Below are 23414 nucleotides of genomic sequence, written 5' to 3'. Positions count from 1 at the left end.
TTTCTGGGCAGTTTGGGGTAGGGCTTGAGTCCAGGTGGGGTGGGGTGGGGCAGGGCGGGGGGTGGCAGTGAGCTCGCCTGTGTGGGTGACAGAAGTGCCAGCACTGTTACTTAGGGATGACTGACTTGAAGTGGGGGCAGGAAGCCATCTTTCTTGTGGGGGGTGCTGGACATGGACAACCTGACCTAAGAGCCCTAGAGGGTCGTCCCTGCACCTGGTCCAGACACCCTGTGCCTCCAACAACACCCAGCTCCAAGGCGAGGCCCCACACCTTGGGAGCCTCCCCCAGGACCTGCTGTGTTTCCACCAAAGGAAAGACTTGGGCACTTTCCCACCCGGGGGCCCTGGGTGGTACCCTCTGAGAGGTCAGAGTAGCTTGAGAATGTGGGTCTCTACCTGTAGGCTCACCCGCCTGCCCCACCCAGCTCAGGGGGCTGTTCTTTGCAGAGCACACAAATTTTTGGAGGACATTTAGCCTGGGGCTGGTAGCCGGGTCAAGTGGGAGGACTTGTGCACCAAACATAGGTCCCTGTTTCTCTGGATGTGGCCCAATGCAGCTGTTTCCCACCCAGCCCGCACCACTGGAGCAAGCAGGTGGTCTGCAGAGTCAGGAAGATTTGTGGGTATGGGGTCAAAGCCCAGCCCTTGTCTGCTTGAGCTGGCCCTGAGCAGAAAGTCCAATGGTCTGAGCTGCAGCCCCCAGCCCTGGGCCCCAGGCGCTGTGCCCAGTGGGCTTCCGCCTCTCGGACTGGCTTCGCCTTTCCTTCCCTGATGAGCTTACATCACCTCTGGCCCCCAGCCTGCGCCCCGGCCCTGAGAATGCTGTATTCTTCTTGCCTCCAAGGAAGCCTGGCTTTGGATGGGACAGGTCAGACAGGCCAAGAGGGGGTGCTCGGCAGTTAAACATGGGGTGGCCCACATTGGGTGGAGTCTGGGGCCAGCCACCTGCTCATGACTCAGTTTCTCCATCTCTACAGGGAGTGACAGTCTCAGTTTGATTCCAAGGGGTAGCCCCGTGGAGGGCTGGGCCCGGGCAGTGTTCACTGGGGTCCTGACCCCTGGCCCATGCAGCAGGTAACCCGACTGTTCTGCAGCCCCCCGGGCTGTCTTCACAAGACCCCCAGCCAGGCCCCGAGGGACCCCACCCTGGGCTTACCGAGGCGATGTCGATCCCCATCGACGGCTGGCCAGGGTTCTCTGGGGGGGACTGGGGGAGAGAGGACGGTACCGTGACCGCAAGTGGGGGCGGCTGTGGCCCACGAGTCAGGCTGGCGCTGGGCAACAGGGGGCCACCGGGGGGCAGGCGGACGGGCGCCTGTGGGGGTGGCGGGGGTGGTGGCTGCTGGGACGCGGGCGGAGGAGGCGGCGGGGGTTGGGGCTGCGGCGGTGGCTGCTGGGAGCCTGCTTGGGTGAAGAAGGCGTAGGGCAGCTGCTGCTCCAGAGACAGGGCGTCCATGGCTACGGCCTGCAGGAGAGGAGAGCGTCAGGCGGGGCAGGCCCTGGTTGTCAGTGCCTGGCCCCCTCAGGCCCCGCAGCCTGGCATGCTCAGCAGGTGGGTGGAAGTGCCTGTGGTCACGGACAGCCCCTGGGCTTCGTGCTCCTTCACGATGAGGAAGCCCAGGCTAGAGAGCGTGGGCCTCACCCAGGGCGCCAGGGCTCAGCTGGAGCTGTGCAGGACCTGACCTTCTCCAGCTTGTTGTGCCTGCACCCACACTACAGGCCGTGCAGCTCAGGCCAGTCCTGCAGGGCAAGCCCAGGATGGCCATCTCTGGTGGCTCAGGGAGCAGCCAGCTCCCAGCCCCTGTGGGTGACGCGGGGAAACCTCATGTGATCTACCTGCCTCGGCCTCCCAAAGCCTTGCCCACCCTGAGGATGCTGGAGAGGATGGGGTTGCTGGAGATACCAGCATGGCCGCTCACCAAGGGCTGGCTCAGGCCTTCACAGAGCTGGAAAGAGGAAAATCAATGAGAGGGAAGTGTGTGACGGTGGCTGTCTGGGTGGAAACTCACAGCCAGGTGCTACCAAGCTGACAGTCCTTGGGGAAGGTGGGGTCCCTGCCCTCTAAGAAAGGCTGAGCGTGCTCAAGAGCTATGGGACAAAAACCACTTAGCAGGATGCCCGGCCTCTAAGGACCAGTGGGTCATTTGTGAATGGAAAGGAGTTTCCAGATAGAGGGAAGGGGCAGGTGTCAGATTAAGACAGCCTAGCTCATAAAGTGGCTGAAGACACAGCTGCCAGGAGCCAGCGCCCACAGCTCTGTCTGGATCTTGATCTGAATAAGACAACTTTGTAAGCAGACAGGAGACATGAGGGCCGAGGGGCGGGGAGAAATGGAGTTTGGGCCGGGCATTGCCAGGTACCAAGGAACTACCATTAACTTGGTTGTAGGTGAACAATGCCACTGTGGTTACGTTAAAAACAAACAAGCAGCAGGCATGGTGGCTCACACCTGCAATCCCAGCACTTCGGGAAGCTGAGGTGGGGTGATCACTTGAAGTCGGGAGTTTGAGACCAGCCTGGTCAACATGGTGAAACTCTGTCTCTACTGAAAATACAAAAATTAGCTGGATGTGGTAGGCACATGCCTGTAATCCCAGCTACTTGGGAGGCTGGCCCAAGAATTGCTTGAACCTGGGAGGCAGAGGCTGTAGGAGCACCAAGAGCACGCTACTGCACTCCAGTCTGGGCGACAGAGTAAGACTCTGTCTCAAAAAAATAAAATTAAATTAAAATAAAAAAATAAAAAAAAAATTTTAAAGTCAAGGTTCTGTTAGGGTTTTTTGTTTTGTTTTTAAAAAGACAAAATGGATAAATTTCTAGAAATGCACAAATGACCAAAACTGACTCAAGAAAAAACAGAAAACCTGAATAGCCTTATAACAAGGAGATGAGATTGGAAACTTCCCAACAGATTTGAGCTAAGACACAGGGGGCTGCACTGGTGAATTTTACTAAACTCTTTTTTTTTTTTTTTTTTTTTTTTTTTTTTTGAGGCGGAGTCTCGCTCTGTCGCCCGGTCTGGAGTGCAGTGGCCAGACCTCAGCTCACTGCAAGCTCCGCCTCCCGGGTTTACGCCATTCTCCTGCCTCAGCCTCCCGAGTAGCTGGGACTACAGGCGCCCGCCACCTCGCCCGGCTAGTTTTTGTATTTTTAGTAGAGACGGGGTTTCACCGTGTTAGCCAGGATGGTCTCGATCTCCTGACCTCGTGATCCGCCCATCTCGGCCTCCCAAAGTGCTGGGATTACAGGCTTGAGCCACCGCGCCCGGCCTTTTTTTTCTTTTTTAAGATATGGGATCTCACTATGTTCCCCAGGCTGGACTCAAACTCCTGGGCTCAAGCAATCCCTACTTCAGCCTCCCAAGTACCTGGGACTACAGGAATTTACCATTACACCCACCCAATTTTACCAAACATTTAAAGAGGAATTAAAAATGCTTCCAAAAAATAGAAGAGAAGTGAACATTCCTAACTCATTCTATGAAGCTGCACTGATTAGGTAAAAAAGAGGGAAGACTCAAATTACTAAAATCAGAAAATGAAAATGGGAACTTTGCTACCAATTTTACGTACATAAAAAGGATTACAAGGCCAGGTGTGGTGGCTCACGCCTACAGTCCCAGCACTTTGGGAGGCCGAGGTGGGCAGATTGCATGAGGCCAAGAGTTTGAGACCAGCCTGGCCAACATGGCAAACCCCATCTCTATTATTTATTTTTTTAAATTAGCTGGGCGTGGTGGTGGGCGCCTGTAATCCCAGCTACACAGGTGGCTGAGGCACAAGAATTGCTTGAACTTGGGAGGCGGAGGTTGCAACGAGCCAAGGTCACGCCACTGCACTCCACCCTGGGTGACAGAGCAAGACTCTGTCTCAAAACTTTTTTAAAAAAGGGATTATAGCCAGGCGCAGTGGCTTACATCTGCAATCCCAGCACTTTTGGAGGGCAAGGCAGACGGATCACTTGAGGTCAGGAGTTTGAGACCAGCCGGGCCGGCATGGTGAAACCCCATCTCTACTGAAAATTAAAAAAAAAAAAAATTAGCCAGGCGTGGTGGCACATGCCTATAGTCCCAGCTACCTGGGAGAGTGAAGCAGGTGAATGGCTTGAGCCCAGGAGGCAAGGTTGCAGTGAGTTGAGATCGTGCCACAGAACTCCAGCCTGGGCTACAGAGCAAGACTTTGTCTCAAAAAACAAACAAACAAACAAAAACAAAAAAAAAAAGGGATTGTAAAAGAGTATTATGAACAATTTTCTGCCATCAAGTTGGATAGCAAAGACGAAATGGACAAATTCCGAGACAAACTACCCAGAAAAGTAGATAAGCAAATACAGCAAATTGAAAAATCAAAAGCTAAGCTCTTGAGTTTTTTTTTTTTGTTTTTTTGAAATAGGGTCTCACTCTGTCTCCCAGGGTAGAATGTAGTGGTGTGATTATGGCTCACTGCAGCCTCCACCTCCTGGGCTCAAGTGATCCTCTCATCTTAGCCCCACTAGTAGCTGGGAACACAGGCGCACACCACCATGCCCGGCTAATTTTTTGTATTTTTGTAGAGACAGGGTTTCACCATGTTGGCCAGGCTGGTCTTGAACTCCTGACCTCAAGTGATCCACCCACCTCAGCCTCCCAAAGTGCTGGGATTACAGGCATGAGCCATGGCGCCCGGCCTGAAAATATGATAACAATTAGAAGTGTTGGGAGCATTCTCAAGGTTTCAGGGCCTCCTGGAAGGAGCACGAGGCCTGCCGAGAGGTAGAGCCAGGGGTCCACCTTTCCCTTTCCCCCTCCCACTTGCCCCCCACCTTGCCCTTGCACCTGAGTGATGGGTGACAACGGGGACAGGGTGGGCGATGCCTGCTGACGCCTCGCCTCTGTGCTCAGGGACAGGGGGCTGACACCAGCTGGGCGGTGCTGTGGAGAGGAGCCAGGTGTGCTCATCCCTGGAAAGGAAGTGGGAGGGAGGGAGAGTGGGTGTGAGACGACTGAGAAAGGGCTGCTTACACACCCACAGTCACACTGCATGGGAATAGCTTAACTGCTCAGACAGAAGCCCGTGGGCATGTCCCAACTGCCAAACCTGGGCACCCCCTGAAGGCCCTGATCCCTAACCCAGGGATCCCACAGTCCTGCATAGTCTGTTCTCCTTCCTTCCACGAATGGGATATCTCACAGCCAGTCAACCAGCACGTCCTCATCTTTGGAGCATACAACTGGCCCCCAGATGGACATGTGACCAGGCTGGCCCAATGAGAGCCTTCCCAGGAACTTTGGATGGAATTCCAGGAAGGGCTGTCTGAAGCCATGCGTGGGGCATCCTGTGGTGAGGGGAGGAGCTAGCTGAAGGGCTGTGGGGGAGAGGCAGCATCTGAGCCTGCTTCCCACTTTCAGGAGACAATAAATGTCTTTTTTTTCTTTTGGCTGAAAATGGCTTGGGCTGTGGTTAGCTTCAAGCCAGCAGGTCCTGCCCAATGCTGTGGTTTTGTCCACCGCCTCATGGATCTTGCCCTCCTTCGGTGACTGTGTCCATTCCTGTAGCTGCTTCTCTTGGCCCCCAGACCTGAGCACCTGCTGTCCCCCATGTCCCACGTCCCCTTCCTCCTCCCCCGACCTGGCGCATTCCCCGAGCTGCAGTGCCACCCGTCAGGCTGCCTGAACTAAAGAATGTCACTCCTCAACATCCTTCCCCCTCTCTGCCCTAGGGTCTGACACATTCATTCCTGCTGGAGGTCCTGCCGGGGCTGCCTCATCACCCCTTCCCTCACCCCGGCCCCAGAGGCCCTTGCCCTGAGCAACCCAATCCTTGGATTCTGCTGCAGTGATGGAGCTGGGTGAGGACAAGTTCAACGTGGGAGTAGCTGGGGCTGGTTGGGTTATCGTGGGCACCATGCCAGACAGGTAACAAGTCCCTCAGTGACAGGAGGAGCACTGGGGGCCTGGCCTGACCCCCATCCACCCTGGAGACTCGGTTTCCTGGCTGGTGAGATGGCGATGATAACAGCCGCCCTCTCCGGTTCAAAGTGAGGCCCTGGTGAGGTCAGGAGCAGGCTCTGAAGAGCGTCTGGCCTGCAGTCAAGGCGGGGGTGAAGCCGCCTGACTCACCCCAGCAGATCTGGGCACCAGATTAACCTTGTTCCGGCAGATGAGACGGCGGGTGAGTGGGCCCACGGAACACACCCGACAAGCGCCGAGGGGAGATGACAGACAGCCTTGTCCGTGCCTAGGGCAGCTGCTCACCGGGGCGAGCTTGGTCACGCCTGCACTTCCCCTCGGACGCCCTGGCAGCTCTGCTTGGCTGCGCGTGTGGGAGGAAGCCTGGTGCTGTCGACTGCTCCACAGGCAGCAAGCGCCCTTTGCAGACCCTGGCATCCAGGGAGGCATCAACAGACGCCTGGGCGGGAGGATCTGGGGGAAGCCTGCTCAGAGTACACTCAGAGTCATGACCCAGGGCCACTCCCTCATCTTCTCCTGAGTATCCACCACTTCATGCATCCAGCAGGCCAAGAGATGCTCGGTGCCCAGGTCAGAAGCAGAGGTCGGGCTCAGTACAAAAGTAGGGGCAAATGTCAGGAGTGTGTGAGGGTATGGATGTGGGACGACAGGGGCGGGTGGGGCCTGAGGCAAACTGGAGCACTGTGGCCCATCTTGAGGTGCAGGACATTGTCCATGGCCACTGGGCTGTCTGATTCTTCAAGAGCAGCCAGAAATTTGGTGTTCTACTGGCACTCCCCTGGTTTTTTAATGTTGATTCTAAGTACAGTCACGCATCATTTAACAATGGGGGTGACTTCTGAGAAATACGTTGTCCGGCGATTTCATGGCTGTGCATGAGGATCACAGAGCAACTTACACAAACCTGGATGGCAGAGCCTCTGCATACCTCAGCCAGATGGTAGGGCCCTTGTTCCCAGGCTACAAACCTGTACAGGGTGAGTGTCCTGAATACCGTTGGCCAGGCGCAGTGGCTCACGCCTATAATCCCAGCACTTTGGGAGGCCGGGGCAGGCTGAGGGCAGGAGTTTGAGATCGGCCTGGCCAATGTGGTGAAACCCCATCTCTACTAAAAATACAAAAATTAGCCAGGCGTGGTGGCAGGCACCTGTACTCCCAGCTACTCGGGAGGCTGAGGCAGAACTGCTTGGACCCGGGAAGCGAAGGCTGAAGTGAGCTGAGATCACATCGCTGCAATCCAGCCTGGGTGACAGAGTGAGATTTTGTTTCAAAAAAAAAAAAAAAAAAAACAGTAGGTAACTGTAGCACAATGGTAAGGACTTGTGTGTCTAAGCCTACAAAAGGAGCAGTAAGACATGGCATTATACTCTGATGGGGCCACTGCCGAATATGTGGTTTGCTGTTGTCTGAAACGTCAAGATGTGGCCTGTGGCTGTATCACAGATGCACAACTGTGGGCCTACACGAAACATATCATGGGATGGATTTGGCCCTTGGGCTGCCAGTCTCTAACGTCTGCCCTGAATACAAGGGGGTTTTTAATCTTCCACTGGCTACAAAGTGAGCTCTCGGCCACCCCTAGAGAGGCCAGTTGGCCCAAGAGGGCGGACGGGCGCCTTGCTGTTGAATTCCTGTTGGCAACCTGGCTCACCTTCGGGAACAGGCGCAGAGCCAGCTGGAGGGGAAGTCTGGGGCGGGCAGGGAGAGCTGCCAGGGGAGGGCGGGCCAGGTGGCAGGGCCCGCCCGGACTCAAAGCTGGGCCAGGAAGGAGAAGCCAGGGCCTGCCCTCCTCCTGCACTCTGGGAAGCAGCCAGGGATACGGGAAATGTAGATGGAGCCAAGGAGGGTACTGTCTCCCCAGCCACGAAGGCCTCTTTCTTCCTCTCCGAAGAGCTCATGTTCTGACTGGTGGGTGGGCTTCGGGGAAGGGAGGGGGCCACCTTCGTGTGTGCCAGGGGCCGGCAGCTCGGCTTGATTTAAAAGGCGCACAAAAAGCAAAGCCCCTGCCAGGCAAGCTGCTTGGGCGGCAGGTTCACAAACAACCCAACACATGTCAGGCATTACCAGGCCGCTCCGGCCAGCACCGGCTCCGGCTTCCACATGTGTTGTGTGTTTCCTTGCGCTTGTTTAGACTGGGCGCCGGCTGGAGATGCGCGGCTCCTGGGCGGGCGCTGGAGACTTGCCAAGGACCCTCCAGCGGGAAGGGAGCTATGTGCTCTAGTGGCCGTGAGGAGATGTGAGGAGAAAAGCAGGGGTTGGGAGATGGCGCCTTCTATGTGGGGCAGAGGTACCTGCAGCCCCAGCGCTGGCCTTTGGCTTTCTGGTTCCGCGCAAGTGCGTTTGGATGCTGCCTGCCTGGCCCTGTCTATCTGGAGACAATGAACAAGGCTCCTCCGAATCGGCTGTGTTTTCTGGGCCTTTTCTGGTGCCCTCTGTCCAGTGGCAGAGCCCCTCGGGCCCAGGGCCCAGGTGTGGGAGTCAGAACACAGCCTTGATGCGTTCGGTCTGGGGCCCTGTCCCCTCTTCACTGTTCTGGTCCCCATGCCCTCCTCCAAAATACCCATGAACATTCACGGCACCCTCCACACCCCTTGCCTGCCCCTGGCCCTGCTGGCACCAAAGCCAAGAGTGCCTCCAGGCTCCTCCCTCTCCTTCACTCCCTGCATCAACCCGGCTCCCAGGTTGGCCAATTTCACCCTGGAGTCTCCCAGCAGAGCCCCTGATTGGGGTGCTGTCCTGCTCCAGCGGCCACCCCTCCCAACAGCTCCTTCTTCGAGGGTAGCCAGGGGGACTCTGCCAGTTACAAATGTAAGCATGTGACTGTCTCATGGAAAGCCCTGCCTGGTGCTGCCTTCCCAGCCTGGGGCAGAGGCAGGATGGGCTGTGGACTGGGCCGGGGCCGGTTCATTCTGCAGCTCTGGGGCAGGACAGAGCACAGCGAGGTGGCGTGTGTTACCCCCACCCCCAGTGCATCCCCCAGCCTGTCCCACCCCCTGGGGCTAGTTGGGACCATGCCATTTCTCTTCCTTAGAAGCCAGGTGCCTGCCACCTCCGGGATGCAGGTCACACACTGCACAGCCAATGGGGGACACAGGCAACAGCTAAGGAGGGAGCAGCAACGTGGGCCAGGGCAGGGGTGCAGGAAAGCAATGTGGCAGGAGAGGCCAGGGCTGGAATGGCCTTGCCAAAGGGACTAGCTCTGAGCGGGGCAGGGCAGGGGAGGGAGGGAGGCCTGCGGCCGCCTGGAGGGGAAGAACTACATGTGCAGAGAGGCCCTGAGGTGGGGCTGGGGCTAAGGTCAGAGGGTGGAGGGTGGGCCAAGGTGGACATCCCAGGCCCTGGAGGCCTCAGGCTTTCACTGAAAGGGAGCCAGGGGCCGTGCAAGGTCCCAAGCAGAGGAAGCCATGGTGATGGCTGTTCTGGATGGAGAGGCGGTTGGGGGCCTGGGGAGAGGGGCCAGGTCCAGGTCTGGGAAAGGACAGAGGAGTTGGGGGGACACCTCTGCAATCAGTGCAGCCACAGAAGGGGGATCCCGGGGGAAGCAGGGCAGCAGCAGTGCCAGGAGCTATTGGGACAGGTGAGGGGCCTGTGCGATGCCCCTGTGGATGTGGCTGAGGAAGAAAGGAGTGTGGAGCTGGAGACAGGGGTGGGAGTGGGGAGACTGGGGTGTGACAAGCAGGTGGCCGCTGTCAGATGTCAGGTGGAGGAAGCAGGTCGGGCCTGATCCCACCCCCCAATGAGGGGCTGGGGGCAAGGAGGGGCGGAGGGAAGGCCTAGCCCACCCCACCTGGGTTAAAACCCCCAGGACTCCCCTCCTGGACTCCCCAAAGCACCACCACACCCTCAAACCCACTGTCTGGTGTCTGGGGGCACCACACGCTCCTTTCTACCAGGCCTGAACTCAGGCCTCACCCCTACCTGGGATGCCTGTGTCCACTGGGTCAGCCTGTTGGCCACCCCCCCAGCCCTCTCCCCTATGCCCTGGTGTTTGGGACAGGACCCTGCCAAGTCATCCTGCAGATGCCCGTGTTGTCTCCACGAGCTGGTGCTCTGTCCGATGGCGGAGTGTCCCTGCCTTACCCTGGCCGGTGCCACCGATGCCCAGGTGCGTCAGGTTGGCTGCGAGGTTGCCAGTGCTGCTGGAGCTGCTCAGTGCAGGGAAGGTGGGCTCCTCGGGGTCCAGTGGGGTCGGGAGCGGGGAAGGGAAGTGGATGTTGGTCAGGTCGGGCAGGGAGCCCCCTGTGTTGTGGGTGGCGGGGATCAGGGCTGTAGTGTTTTCCTGGTCGGCGGATGGGAAGATGCTGGGGAAAGGCCAGAGGGAGGCAGGAGTGAGCTTATGCGGCGGGGCTGGTCGGGGGGCAGGGGGCTGGCGGGAGAAAATCAGCGGTGCAAAAGGGCACCCCCCATCCAGTGCCGTGTGCTTGGGAAACCACTGTCGGCTGGCACCTGGCTGGGACCTTGGAAAGCAGCCTGTCACCCAGTGGGGACAGTGGGAGCCCGGGGGCAACGACTTCCCTGAACCCAGGAGAGGGTATCATCCCTGGAAATGAGGTGCCTGAGGGGTGGGCATGCGGGGGCTCTGTCACTGGCCTCCGGTCACATGGTGTCCCTCTTGCAGGGACTTGCAACCTCAAGAGAGTGGACAGAATGTCCCAGGATGGATGGAGCAGCACAGCAGCTGCGGTGTGCAGTGGGGGGCCCTGTGGAGACTTACTTGATTCCGGGGACCTCACAGGACTTGGGCCTGGACCCCGTCTGAAAGAGAAGACAGCAGAGCCTGAGCCCTGGGACACGCCCTGTGGGGCCCTCCTCCTGGGCACTGGGCCTCCTTGAAACGGCTGATATTCCCACAAAGCCCAGGGATGCACCATGGGAACCAAGCTTGTTGGGTCCACAGAGCCGCGCAGATGGAGGACAGGGGCACCCCCCAGGGTGGAGGGGCGGGCCCCAGACATGCCCAGGGTGAAGCCAAGCGTTGCACAGAGAGGGTTTCCCTATGGGTTCCCTCCCCCTGCCCCTGCCCTCAATGGGCAGTCTCTTTTCAGAGAAGGAGCCTGGAGAGAATATGGTATGTGGATCTTTTTCAATTTGTATTTTATTTCATAGAGACAGGATCTCACTTTGTCACCCAGGCTAGAGAGCAGTGGTGTGATCACAGCTCACCGCAGCCTCAACCTCCTGAGCTCAAGTGATCTTCCTGCCTCAGCCTCCCGAGTGGCTGGGACCATAGGCACACATCACTGCACTGCGCCGGCTGCTTTTTAGATTTTGTGCCTCTTGACACTCCCAAGGCTGTACCACAGCAGTCAGCGGCCAGCTCAGCAGAGGGGCCTCTGCTGAGCTGGCCGCCATAAGCCCTGGTACCCGAGGCTAAGTGTCCCTAGAGCCGTCCCAAATCATCCATGCCTTTCCCAGATCATGGTGGCAGGGATGCTGGGGGCAGGAGTTCCCTCTGTCCAGTGCCCACCGGGCAAGTTTATGAGCAGCCACCAGTCTCCAGGGAGTGAATCAAGCCCAAGGCCCAAAGGAGGGAAGAACTGAGTCAGGGAGCCCCAAGAGGCTTGGACCTGATGCCCTAAACTCAGTTCAGAGGTCACTGCCCCTGTCTTGGGGCTGACCAGCTTTGCAGCAAGACCTAGACATATGATTTCCCCGGGGACCCTCAGGGTCTGCTACTTCCTGAGAGTCCCGAGATGTCCCTCTGCTCTGCGGGCAGCCACACTCATCCCCAGTGACTAGGGCTTGGGTAGTCCTCAGCACGACACTGGTTTTTCTGCTTGGCTGCGGAGCACTGTCAGGACACTTTCGGGATGTGGTATACGGAAAGGACCCACAATGGGCTCTTCTTGGACTGTGGCCCACAGAGCCTTTGAAGTTCAGAGTCTTGGGAAGGGCTCCTCCCATTTTTTTTTTTTTTTTTTCAGAGATGGAGTCTCGCTCTGTCGCCCAGGCTGGAGTGCAGTGGTGGGATCTCGGCTCACTGCAAGCTCCGCCTCCCGGGTTCACGCCATTCTCCTGCCTCAGCCTCCCGAGTAGCTGGGACTACAGGCGCCCGCCACCAAGCCTGGCTAAGTTTTGTATTTTTAGTAGAGATGGGGTTTCACCGTGTTAGCCAGGATGGTCTTGATCTCCTGACCTCGTGATCTGCCCGCCTCGGCCTCCCAGAATGCTGGGATTACCGGCATAAGCCACCGTGCCCAGCCTCCTCTGCCTTTTTAAAAAACGTTTAATTTTAATTTTAATTTTTAATTTGTTTTTTGAGACGGGGTCTTGCTCTGTCGTCCAGGCTGGAGTGCAGTGGCACAATCTCAGCTCACTGCAAGCTCCACCTCCCAGGTTCACACCATTCTCCTGCTTCAGCCTCCCGAGTAGCTGGGATTACAGATGCGCACCACCACACCTGGCTAATTTTTTTGCATTTTTAGTAGAGACGGGTTTCACTGTTAGCCAGGATGGTCTCGATTTCCTGACCTCATGATCTGCCTGCCTTGGCCTCCCAAAGTGCTGGAATTACAGGTGTGAGCCACCGTGCCCAGACTAATTTTTATTTTTAAATTTTTTTTAGAGATGAGGCCTCACCGTGTTGCCCAGGCTGGCCTCAAACTCCTGGGCTCCAGCGATCCTCCTGCCTCGGCCTCCCAAAGTGCTGGGATTACAGGCGTGAGCCACAGCACCCGGCCTGAGGTGTGGACTTCCACGGCAATGGGAAAGAAAATCATAATCCCAGCAGAAAGATCTGCCAGGTACCTCCGAGGGCTTCTGAGGCAGGGTGGGGTCCGGATCTGGCTGTGAGGACACAGTAGGGTAGCAAGGCAGCCTCCGAACCCCCACTGCTCACCCACAGAGTCCGGTGAGTGGGTCCTGTGGAGGGGGTGCCCAGGAAAACCTTTCCGGAGAACCAGTGTTTCCTCCCCTGTGAGTTGGGGGTACTAACACCAGCCAAGACAATGGGATCACTGCAGGCCCTGGGGAACTACAGGCTCCAGGTAGGGGCCCCCGAGACTCCTGTTCAAGGACAAAGGCAGGACCGTCTTCTGCTCTCGGCAGGCATGACCAGACAGAACCCTGGCCATGGATGAGGCCTCCCAGTGTGACACGTTTCCGCCCCTGGGGCCCTGGGGCAAACACTTCTGGCTGAGTTCTTTCAGGATTATCAGATGAAAAAGGCGAACGCGCTGGCAGAGGGTGGAGCTGGCCTCAAAGTGCACACACCGTGAGGGGGCAATGCCCAATCCGCAGCCACTGGGGCGCCCGAGGGGTGGCGTGCGACCGGCGGGCGTTAAGCCTCTGCGGGGAACGCCGGCTGAACGCGTTTCTACTTGGCCAGAGCCTCCTTCATTCTGAGAGTAAACATTTGCTTCATTACCGGATTTCTGCAAAGCACACTGGCGATCACGTTCTCAAGAATACTTTGAAAAGCATTCCACCAACATTATGGAGACATTAATGGATTTCTGAGCAGTATCAAAAATTCACCCACCACCCCACTCCACCATCAGGGGTGTGTCTCCCCTCTGCAAGGTGACTGTCGCCATCTTCCTTTTCCTGAGTAATGGCAGAACATCCAGCTGTGTGGATGGACCGTGGCCTACTTACCCACCTCTCTGCTGCTGGACATTTGTTTTCTAGTTTTGTTTGCTGTTAGAATTTTTTTTTTTTTTTTAGAAATAGGGTCTTGCTCTGTTGCCCAGGCTGGACTCGAACTCTGGGCTCCTGGGCTCAAGTGATCCTCCTGCCTTCCAAGTAGCAGGCACACACACATATCACACTAGCTAACTGTTTTAAAATGTTTTGTAGAGACCAGGTCTCAGTATGTTGCCCCGGCTGGTCTCAAACCCTTGGGCTCAAGCAATTCTCCCACCTCAGCCTCCTGAAGTGCTGGGATTACAGGCATGAGCCACTGTGTCTAGCCCAGAGTTTTTTTTGAGATGGAGTTTTTGCTCTTGGTACCCAGGCTGGAGTGCAGTGGCGCAGTCTTGGCTCACTGCAACCTCCACCTCCCGGTGCAAGCGATTCTCCTGCCCTAACCTCCCAAGTAGCTGGGATTACAGGCATGTAGCCACCACGCCCGGGTAATTTTTTGTATTTAATAGAGACGGGACTTCACCATGTTGTCCAGGCTGGTGTCAAACTCCTGACCTCAGGTGATCCACCAGCCTCGGCCTCCCAAAGTGCTGGGATTACAGGTGTAAGCCACTGCACCTGGCCTAGAGTTCTTTTTTTTTTTTTGAGACCAAGTCTTGTTCTGTGGCCTAGGCTGAAGTGTAGTGGCGCGATCTCGGCTCAATGCAAGCTCCGTCTCCCGGGTTCATGCCATTCTCCTGCCTTAGCCTCCCAAGTAGCTGGGACTACCGGCGCCCGCCACCACGCCCAGCTAATTTTTTTTTGTATTTTTAGTAGAGACGGAGTTTCACTGTGTTAGCCAGGATGGTCTCGATCTCCTGACCTTGTGATCCACCCGTCTCGGCCTCCCAAAGTGCTGGGATTACAGGCGTGACCACCACACCCGGCCAAGAGTTCTTTTTTAAAGTTTTTTCCCACAAGTGTGGAAATCCCAGTGACTTCTTGTGCCAAACTGAAACATAGAGACAGACCCCAGGAGTTTGAGGCTAGCCTGGGCAACACAGTGAGACCCCACTCTTTAACAAAAATTAAAAATAGGCCAGGCGAGGTGGCTCATGCCTGTAACCCCAGCACTTTGAGAGGCTGAGGCGGAGGACTGCTTGAGCCCAGGAGTTCGAGACCAGCCTGTGCAATGAAGTGAGCCCCTGTCTCTATAAACGATTTAAAAATTGGCCGGGCATGGTAGCTCACGCCTGTAACCCCAGCTACTCGGGAGGCTGAGGCAGAAGAATCACTTGAACCTGGGGGGCGGAGGTTGCAGTGAGCCCAGATTGTGCCATTGCATTTCAGCCTGGGTGAAAGAGTGAAACTCCCTCTTAAAAAAAAAAAAAAAAGCTAGGTTTGGTGGCACACTCCAGTAGTCCCAGCATCACAGGAGGCTGAGGCAGGAGGACTGTTGGAGCCCAGGAGGTTGAGGCTGCAGTGAGCTGTGTTCCCGCCACTGCACTCCAGCCTGGGCAACAGAGCAAGATCCTGCCTCAAAAAAACAAAAAATACAAAAATTTGTCAGGCATGGTAGTATGCGCCTGCAGTCCCAGCTACTCTGGAAGCTGAGGCAGAGGACTGTTTGAACCCAGGACTCCAAGGCTGCAGTGAGCTAGGGTGGCACCACTGCACTCTTGCCTAGGTATAAGAGAGACCCTATTTCTAAAAAAAGAAAAAGAGCCTGTCATCCCAGCACTTTGGGAGGCTGAGGCAGGTGGATCACTTGAGGAGTTTGAGACCAGTCTGGCCAACATGGTGAAACCCTGTCTCTACCAAAAATACAAAAATTAGCCAGGTGTGGTGGCGCACGCCTGTGAGCCCAGCTACTTGGGAGGGTGAGGCAGGAGAATCGCTTGAACCCGGGAGGCGGAGGTTGCAGTGAGCTGAGATCACACCATTGCACTCCAGCCTGGGTGACAGAGCAAGACTCTTTCTCAATAAATAAATTTAAAAAAATAATTAATTAAAATAAATATAACAAAATTTAAAAAGAAAAAGAAAAGAAAAAGAAATACACAGATGGATATAAAGGGCTGACGGCACCACCCACACTCACCAGGACAGAGGATGCACAAACCTTGTGAGACGCCCCTCAGTCAGGTCTGCCTGCTGGTATCTGCGCACCTACATCTCTGCGTGTTTTATGCCTTTTCCAATATTCTTATCCTATTCTGTCCACATGACAATAGTATCAGGAGTGTCTCTCATGATTTTAAAATTTCTTCAAAATCCCATCTCCTCGAGGGACTGAAGACAATTTCCTCAATAAATCCCTCACTCCTGAAATGTGCAGGCTGTTTCTAGTTTATTGCAAAAGCTCTGGAAAATACCTTTAAACACATCGCTCCCTACTTGTTCCTCAGCTCTCAATTATCGAATTCCTGAAGAAGAAATTGTTGGAGCAAATACTTTTTTTTTTCCCCGGACAGAAGGGGTCTTGCTCTATTGTTTAGGGTGGAGTGCAATGGCACAGTCATAGCTTACTGCAGCCTTGATCTCCTGAGCTCAATCGATACTCCCGCCTCAGCCTCCCAAATAGCTCAGAGTACAGGTGCAAATCACCACACCTGGCTCATTTTTTGTAGAGGCAGGGTCTCACTTTGTTGTCCAGGTTGCTCCCGAACTCCCGAGCTCAAGTAATCCTCCCACCTCGGCCTCCCAAAGTGCTGGGATGATAGGTGTGAGCCATGTCCAGCCTGGAGCAAACCCTTTTGAAAGGATTTTAGCACAGGCTGGTCCATCACTTTCCCATAGGGGAGGGGTAATTTGCATTGCTGTCCTTTTCGCTGCAACTTGACCAGCAATGGGTTTTCTTTCTTTTTTTTTTTTTTTGAGACGGAGTCTCGCTCTGTTGCCCAGGCTGGAGTGCAATGGCACAGTCTCGGCTCAGTGCAACCTCTGCCTCCTGGGTTCAAGCGATTCTCCCACCTCAGTCTTCCAAGTAGCTGGAATTACAAGTGTGCACTACCACACCCAGCTAAGTTTTCTTTTTTTTTTTGAGATGGAATCTCACTCTGTTGCCCAGGTTGGAGTCCAGTGGCACCATCTTGGCTCACTGCAAGCTCTGCCTCCTGGGTTCAAGCCATTCTCTTGCCTCAGCCTCCCGAGTAGCTGGGACTACAGGCGCCTGCCACCACGCCTGGCTAATTTTTTTGTATTTTTAGTAGAGATGGGGTTTCACGATGTTAGCTAGGATGGTCTCGATCTCCTGACCTCATGATCCGCCCGCCTCAGCCTCCTAAAGTGCTGGGATTACAGGCGTGAACCACCACGTCTGGCCATAATTTTTTGTATTTTTAGTAGAGACAGGGTTTCACCATGTTGGCCAGGCTGGTCTCAAACTCCTGACCTCAGGCAATCCGCCTGTCTCGGCCTCCCAAAGTACTGGGATTACAAGTGTGAGCCACCACGCCCGGCCTGGGCTGTAATTCTTCATGCAGTTCCGGCCTGTTGGATAAGGCCTGCCGTTAGTGATCAACAGATCTAACAGATTCTCTGAATTTGAAGATGGAAAAATCGAAGTGAGGTTCCCTATCTCGGGAAGGTGAAGCCACCCCAACCTGCCATTTTGTCACCTTTGCCTGGGTGATGCTTGAGAAGAGAAAGAAGAAAAAAAGTTTTTGAAAGCTCACAGGCTCTTACCTTCTTGGTGTCCCATGCTTGCTTGGAAAGGTTTTTGTCTGCCTCTGATGTGGTCTCTTCCATTCCTGGGACTGTTAACAGTAAGACTGGGGAGGTGGGAGGGTGAGAAGAAGAATCAGAGAAGAAATTTCTTTGCAGCCGCATGGTGGCACCAGGAGGACACGTCCCTGACACACAGAGTCACAGCCACGGTAAGACTGCAACTGTCCTAACAGGAACTTCTGTGGACTGTACTAAAACCACAAAAAAGGGCTTAATGACAAACATCAACAACTTTATTTATTTATTTATTTTATTTATTTTTTGAGACAGAGTCTCGCTCTGTTGCCCAGGCTGGAGTGCAGTGGCGCAATCTCAGCTCACTGGACGCTCCATCTCCCGGGTTCAAGCCATTCTCCTGCCTCAGCCTCCCGACTAGCTGGGACTACAGGTGCCTGCCACCACGCCCGGCTATTTTTTTTTTTTTTTTTTTTTTTGTATTTTTTGTAGAGATGGGGTTTCACCGTGTTAGCCAGGATGGTCTCGATCTCCTGACCTCGTGATGCGCCCGCCTTGGCCTCCCAAAGTGCTGCAATTATAGGCGTGAGCCACGGTGCCCAGCCAATCAACTTTAAATAAGTCAGAGAATCTGTGACTTAAGAAAAAATAGATCAGGCGCGGCGGCTCACACTTGTAATCCCAGCACTTTGGGAGGCTGAGGTGGGCAGATCGCCTGGTGTCAGGAGTTCAAGACCAGCCGGCAAACCTGGCGAAATCCCATCTCTACTAAAAATACAAAAATTAGCCAAGCATGGTGGTGGGGACTCATAATCCCAGCTACTCAGGAGGCTGAGGCAGGAGAATCGCTTGAACGAGGGAGACAGAGGTTGCAGTGAGCTGAGATCATGACATTGTACTCTAGCCTGGGTGACAGAGTGAAACTCTATTTCAAAATAAAAAAAAAAAGAAAGACAGACAAAGAGAAATAAGGCTGGGCACACAGGTGCTCACACCTGTAATTACAGTACTTTGGGAAGCCAAGGCAGGCAGATTACTTGAACTCAGGAGTTTGAGGCCGCCCTGGGCAACATGGTGAGACCTCATCTCAACAAAAAATAAGAAAGTTGGCTGGGTGTGGTGGTGCGCGCCTGTAGTCCCAGCTACAAAAGAGGCTGAGGTGGAGAGATTGCTTGAGCCCGACAGGTGGAGGCTGCAGTGAGTTGTGATCGTGCCACGGCGCTCCAGCCTGTGTGACAGAGCAAGACCCTGTCTCTAAAATAAAATAATATAAAACAGCAGCTCTGGAGCCTGAGGATGTGTGGATTCTGCTTCCCACAGAGGACGCTGAACCAGCATGGGCCTCAGAGGCCTCAGGCTGCAGAGAACAGCCAAGAATCTCTCCCAAAAGCAGCTGCCTAGCTTGTGTGTATATTTTTCTTTCTTTTTTTTTTTTGTTTTTTTGAGACAGTCTTGCTCTCCCACCCAGGCTGGAGTGCAGTGGCACCTTGGCTCACTGCAACCTGCCCCTACCGGGTTCAAGAGATTCTCTTGCCCCAGCCTCAGACTAAAGGCGTGTGCCACTACGCCTAGCTAATTTTGTTTGTTTTGTTTTGAGATGAAGTCTCGCTCTGTTGCCCAGGTTGGAGTGCGGTGGCGCGATCTCAGCTCACTGCAAGCTCCACCTTCCGGGTTCACACCATTTTTCTGCCTCAACCTCCAGAGTAGCTGGGACTACAGGCACCCGCCACCACGCCTGGTTAATTTTTTGTATTTTTAGTAGAGACGGGTTTCACCGTGTTAGCCAGGATGGTCTCGATCTCCTGACCTCGTGATCCGCCCGCCTCAGCCTCCCAAAGTGCTGGAATTACAGGCGCAAGCCACCACACCCAGCCCATTTCCCCATTTTCTTTATGCCTGTTGCACATTTCTTTTTTTTTACTTGTAACTGGGAGACCAATGATGAGCACAGCCAGATAGGCCAACCCTTCCTTGTTCAAAGCCAGGCTGCGAGGAGGCAGCCAGGCCAACCCCAGTCCTGTCACCACCTCAGGCCCTCCTGGGAGAGTGGGGATAGACGATGTGTCCCCACCAAGCCCCCACTCTAAGGCCACCAGAGGTCCCACATCACAGCTCCTTTCCCGGGTTACAGTGTCCCAGGGGATGGTGACATCCTGGTGCCCACCCCTCGGATGTCCTGTGTTTGTGGGGACCTAGTAGGATAAGGAAGCAGCAGCCTCAGAACAGCCCACTCATTAGGAACAGCAGGGAAGCCCCAGGCACTATGCTGTCCTCAGTACCCCTGGGTGTTCCAGAAGCCTCATTTTCATTATGGAGACATTCTCTTCTCCCTCCCGTCTCTGCTGCACGCTGAGCCGGAACCCCAGAGTGAGGTTTTGGCCAACAGTCCTCCTCCTCCTCCTATCAGCAGAATCTCCCTTGCATGTTAACCACCCACTCAGTGAATCACAGCGATACAAGCATAGGTATGTGAGCCCTAAGCATGTGCAACTCCCTGGCTTCAGCACCTTGGGCCGCAGCAGGTTCCCTGGGGCTGGCCTCACAGCCTCCACGCTCCCCCCTCTGATGGCACCGCCCCAGTTTTTAAGACAGCATATGCCCTCCTTGAACGTTCCCAGGGTGCCGCCTCCACGCCCAGCTTCAAATCGGAGCCAAGGACCTGGGTACAGATCTGCCCCCGCCACAGGGGTGTGCATGGCTCAGCTGGAGGCGACACTCTGGCCAAGAGTTGGGAAGAGATGGCCTCTTTCTCACACGCTATAGCTAGGATGGGCCCAGGGGCTGCAGGTGAGGAGAGTTCTCAGCAGCAGAGCCAGGAAACAGTCCAGCTGGAAGCCATGGAAGGAGCTGAACCTGCGGCTGAAGGTCGACCCCTGGCCTGCTCTATCGTGAGCAGACAAATGCTCCCTTTGCATGGGCTTGCAGCCGCTACATTTGAAAGAAGCACCTGTGCAGCACCCAGACTTCATGGCCATACCCTCAATCCAGGAATGGGAGCCAACGTTCGCCTGCAGGGTTGTTTTCTCTGCCTAGAAAACTCCTATGCACTCTTCAAAACCCAACTTAGGTAGCACCACCTCTTAAAGTTTCCGATCCCCTCCCCTGATCCCTCAGCATGGTCTGAGTCTTCCTTTGAAGGGCCATCTGCCCACAAGCTTGTAACCTCCTGGAGAAAAGGGGTTACCTGCTGGACTTGCCTCACCCCAGCAGAGACACCCGAGTCCCCTGTTCATACCTCTTTTCTGGTGCACGTCCTGGGACCCACTGGTAAAGGATTCTGGCTGCGTGGGCGTCATCGTGCTCTGGTGCAGGGCGGAGTCAGAATTGGTCCTGGTAGGGAGGGAGGAAGAGACAATGAGCCTGAGCCCAAGGCAGACAATGCGACAGTCCTGATCTCAGCCGGGACATGCAGGATGAACAGGGTGGCAGCTGTGGGTCATTTTTGTGAGCTGCTGCACCTGAGCAAAGCTCTCAGGACCTCATTCTAAAAAGAGGCACCAGAGTGACTGTGGTGTTCATCTGCAAAGCCCATGAAAAACAAAAAGGAGTCGGACGAGGTGGCGCACGCCTGTGGTCCCAGCGACTCAGGAGGCGGAGGTGAGAGGATCATTTGAGCCCAGGAGTTCAAGACCAGCCTGGACAATAAAGCAAGGCTTCTTGGCTTTGGGGAAAGAATGGTGCCCTCCTGCCGAAACCTCCCAAAGAAGGAGCCCCACAGGTGCCCAGCCTTGGGGTATGAGGCTGGGCTGGAGACCTGTTACCAGGTCCCCTCTTGGTGACAAACACAATCGGGTGACTGCCCTCTGGGATGCTCAGTGTCACACACAGTGTGACAGGCGTAAGAGGCTTGGAGAAGGCCCCAGAAGGAATGAAGTCACTTAGAGGCCCCCATGATTGGGAAGCCAACCTGAGGCAGGAGGTCTTGCTTCAACCAGCCCAGGAGATGCTTTTCCCTCTGCTTCCAGGGACCCCATTTCCCTCTGGGAACTGATGGGGAGAAGGCACAAGGCAACCCAACCTGCTCCTGGCTGCAGGTGCCTCAAGACTGGGTCCCCAGAAAGCCTCTCTGGCTGCCCAGCAAAATATGGGTACAGCCACTACCAGCTGTGTGTCTCTGAGCAACTGTTCTGACCTGTGTTCAATTTCCTCATGTCTAAAATGGAGATGAACACAGTGCCCATTCCATAAAGCTCCATTCGTTTTTTTTTTTTTTTTTGAGACGGAGTCTTGCTCTGTCACCCAGGCTGGAGTGCAGTGGCTGGATCTCAGCTCACTGCAAGCTCCACCTCCTGGGTTCACGCCATTCTCCTGCTTCAGCCTCATGAGTAGCTGGGACTACAGGCGCCCGCCACCTCGCCTGGCTAGTTTTTTGTATTTTTTAGTAGAGACGGGGTTTCACCATGTTAGCCAGGATAGTCTCGATCTCCTGACCTTGTGATCCGCCCGTCTCGGCCTCCCAAAGTGCTGGGATTACAGGCTTGAGCCACCGCACCCGGCCAGCTCCATTCATTTTATAGAAGTTAATGAATGTCATGGTGGGAACAGGGCCTGACTTACGATATGGACTTGGTGAGAATTTAATATTGTAGGCCGGGCGCAGTGGCTCACGCCTGTAATCCCAGCACTTTGGGAGGCCGAGACAGGTGGATCATGAGGTCAGGAGATCGAGACCATCCTGGCTAACATGGTGAAACCCCGTCTCTACTAAAAATACAAAAAAAAAATTAGCCGGGCGTGGTGGCGGGCGCTGTGGTCCCAGCTACACGGGAGGCTGAGGCAGGAGAATGGTGTGAACCCGGGAGGCAGAGCTTGCAGTGAGCTGAGATCCGGCCACTGCACTCCAGCCTGGGCGACACAGCGAGACTCCATCTCAAAAAAAAAAAATATATATATATATATATATAGTATATTATATATTGTATATATATACATATATATTTTGAACAGCTTACTTTTCTTCTCTTACTTAACCTGCATATGTGTGTGTGTGTATGTGTGGTGTGTGCGCGTGTGTATGTATGTATGTATACGGTTTTTTTTTTTTTTTTTTGAGACAGGGTCTCACTCTGCCCCCCAGGCTGGAGTACAGTGGCACCATCATGGCTCACTGCAGCCTCAACCTCCCAAGCTCTAGTGATCCATCTGCCTCGGCCTCCCAAAGTGCTGGGATTACAGGCATGAGCCACTGTGCCTGGCTATATATTTTTTCTATTGCAGTAAAATATATATAACAGCCAGGCACAGTGGTTCATGTCCTGTAATCCCAGCACTTTGGGAGGCCGAGGCGGGTGGATCACTTGGGCCCACGAGTTTGAGACCAGCCTGGGTAACGTGACGCGACCTTGTCTCTGCAAAAAAAAAAAAAAAAAAAAAAAATTAGCTAGAAGCAGCGGTGGGACGATTGAGTCTGGGAAGTCAAGGCTGCACTCAGCTGTGATCATGTCATTGCACTCCAGCCTCAGTAATAAGAGTGTGACCATGTCTCAAAAAAAAATTATATATATACACACATACACACGTTTGTGTATATATGTATGTGTATATATGTATAGTTTTAACTGTTTTTGAGTGTACAGTTCTGTGACATTAAGTAAATTCATGTTGTGCAACCATAATCTATATTATTGTATGTTTTTATATTAACTATATTATTGTTATTTTAGGCCTTTGAGACAGGGTCTCACTCTGTGGCCCAGGCTGGACTGCAGTGGCATGATCACAGCTCACTGCAGCCTTGACCTCCTGAGCTCAAGCGATTCTCCCACCTCAGCCTCCCAAGTAGCTGGGAATACAGGCACACACACATCTGGCTAATTCTCTCATTTTTCATAGAGATGGGATCAGGCTGGTCTTGAACTTGTGGGCGCAAGTGATTACCTGCGTTGGTCTCCAAAAGTGCTGGGATTACAGGCACACGTGAGCCACTGTGCCTGGCCTGTATTTTCCTCATCTTCCATCCTAAATGTATTAATATAATTTTATCGGCCCAGCGCAGTGGCTTACGCCTGTAATCCCAGCACTTTGGGAGGCTGAGGCGGGCGCATAACAAGGTCAGGAGATTAAGACCATCCTGGCTAACACGGTGAAACTTTGTCTCTACTGAAAATACAAAAACAAAATTAGCCGGGCGTGGTGGTGGGCGCCTGTAGTCTCAGCTACTCAGGAGGCTGAGGTGGGAGAATGGCGTGAACCTGGGAGGCGGAGCTTGCAGTGAGCTGAG

The 23414-nt window shown here is 54.6% G+C and overlaps 1 protein-coding gene across 7 annotated transcripts in view; it reads right to left on the bottom strand.

Annotated features, from left to right (window-relative positions):
- Positions 1–23414, bottom strand: part of CRTC1 (CREB regulated transcription coactivator 1) — a 99824-nt gene that overhangs the window by 12157 nt on the left and 64253 nt on the right. For all 7 annotated transcript variants that reach the window (XM_030935579.1, XM_030935583.1, XM_030935578.1 and 4 more), the window contains 6 exons: positions 20430–20524; positions 17198–17283; positions 10662–10702; positions 10028–10248; positions 4814–4938; positions 1157–1465 (listed from right to left, as the gene is read on the bottom strand). In XM_030935579.1, the coding sequence (XP_030791439.1) occupies positions 1157–1465; positions 4814–4938; positions 10028–10248; positions 10662–10702; positions 17198–17283; positions 20430–20524 (877 nt within the window). The remainder of the gene's footprint in view (positions 1–1156; positions 1466–4813; positions 4939–10027; positions 10249–10661; positions 10703–17197; positions 17284–20429; positions 20525–23414) is intronic.

The sequence above is a fragment of the Rhinopithecus roxellana genome, chromosome 8 (genome assembly GCF_007565055.1).
Source record: "Rhinopithecus roxellana isolate Shanxi Qingling chromosome 8, ASM756505v1, whole genome shotgun sequence".
NCBI lineage: Eukaryota > Metazoa > Chordata > Mammalia > Primates > Cercopithecidae > Rhinopithecus > Rhinopithecus roxellana.
This window is presented reverse-complemented; position numbering and strand designations above follow the sequence as displayed.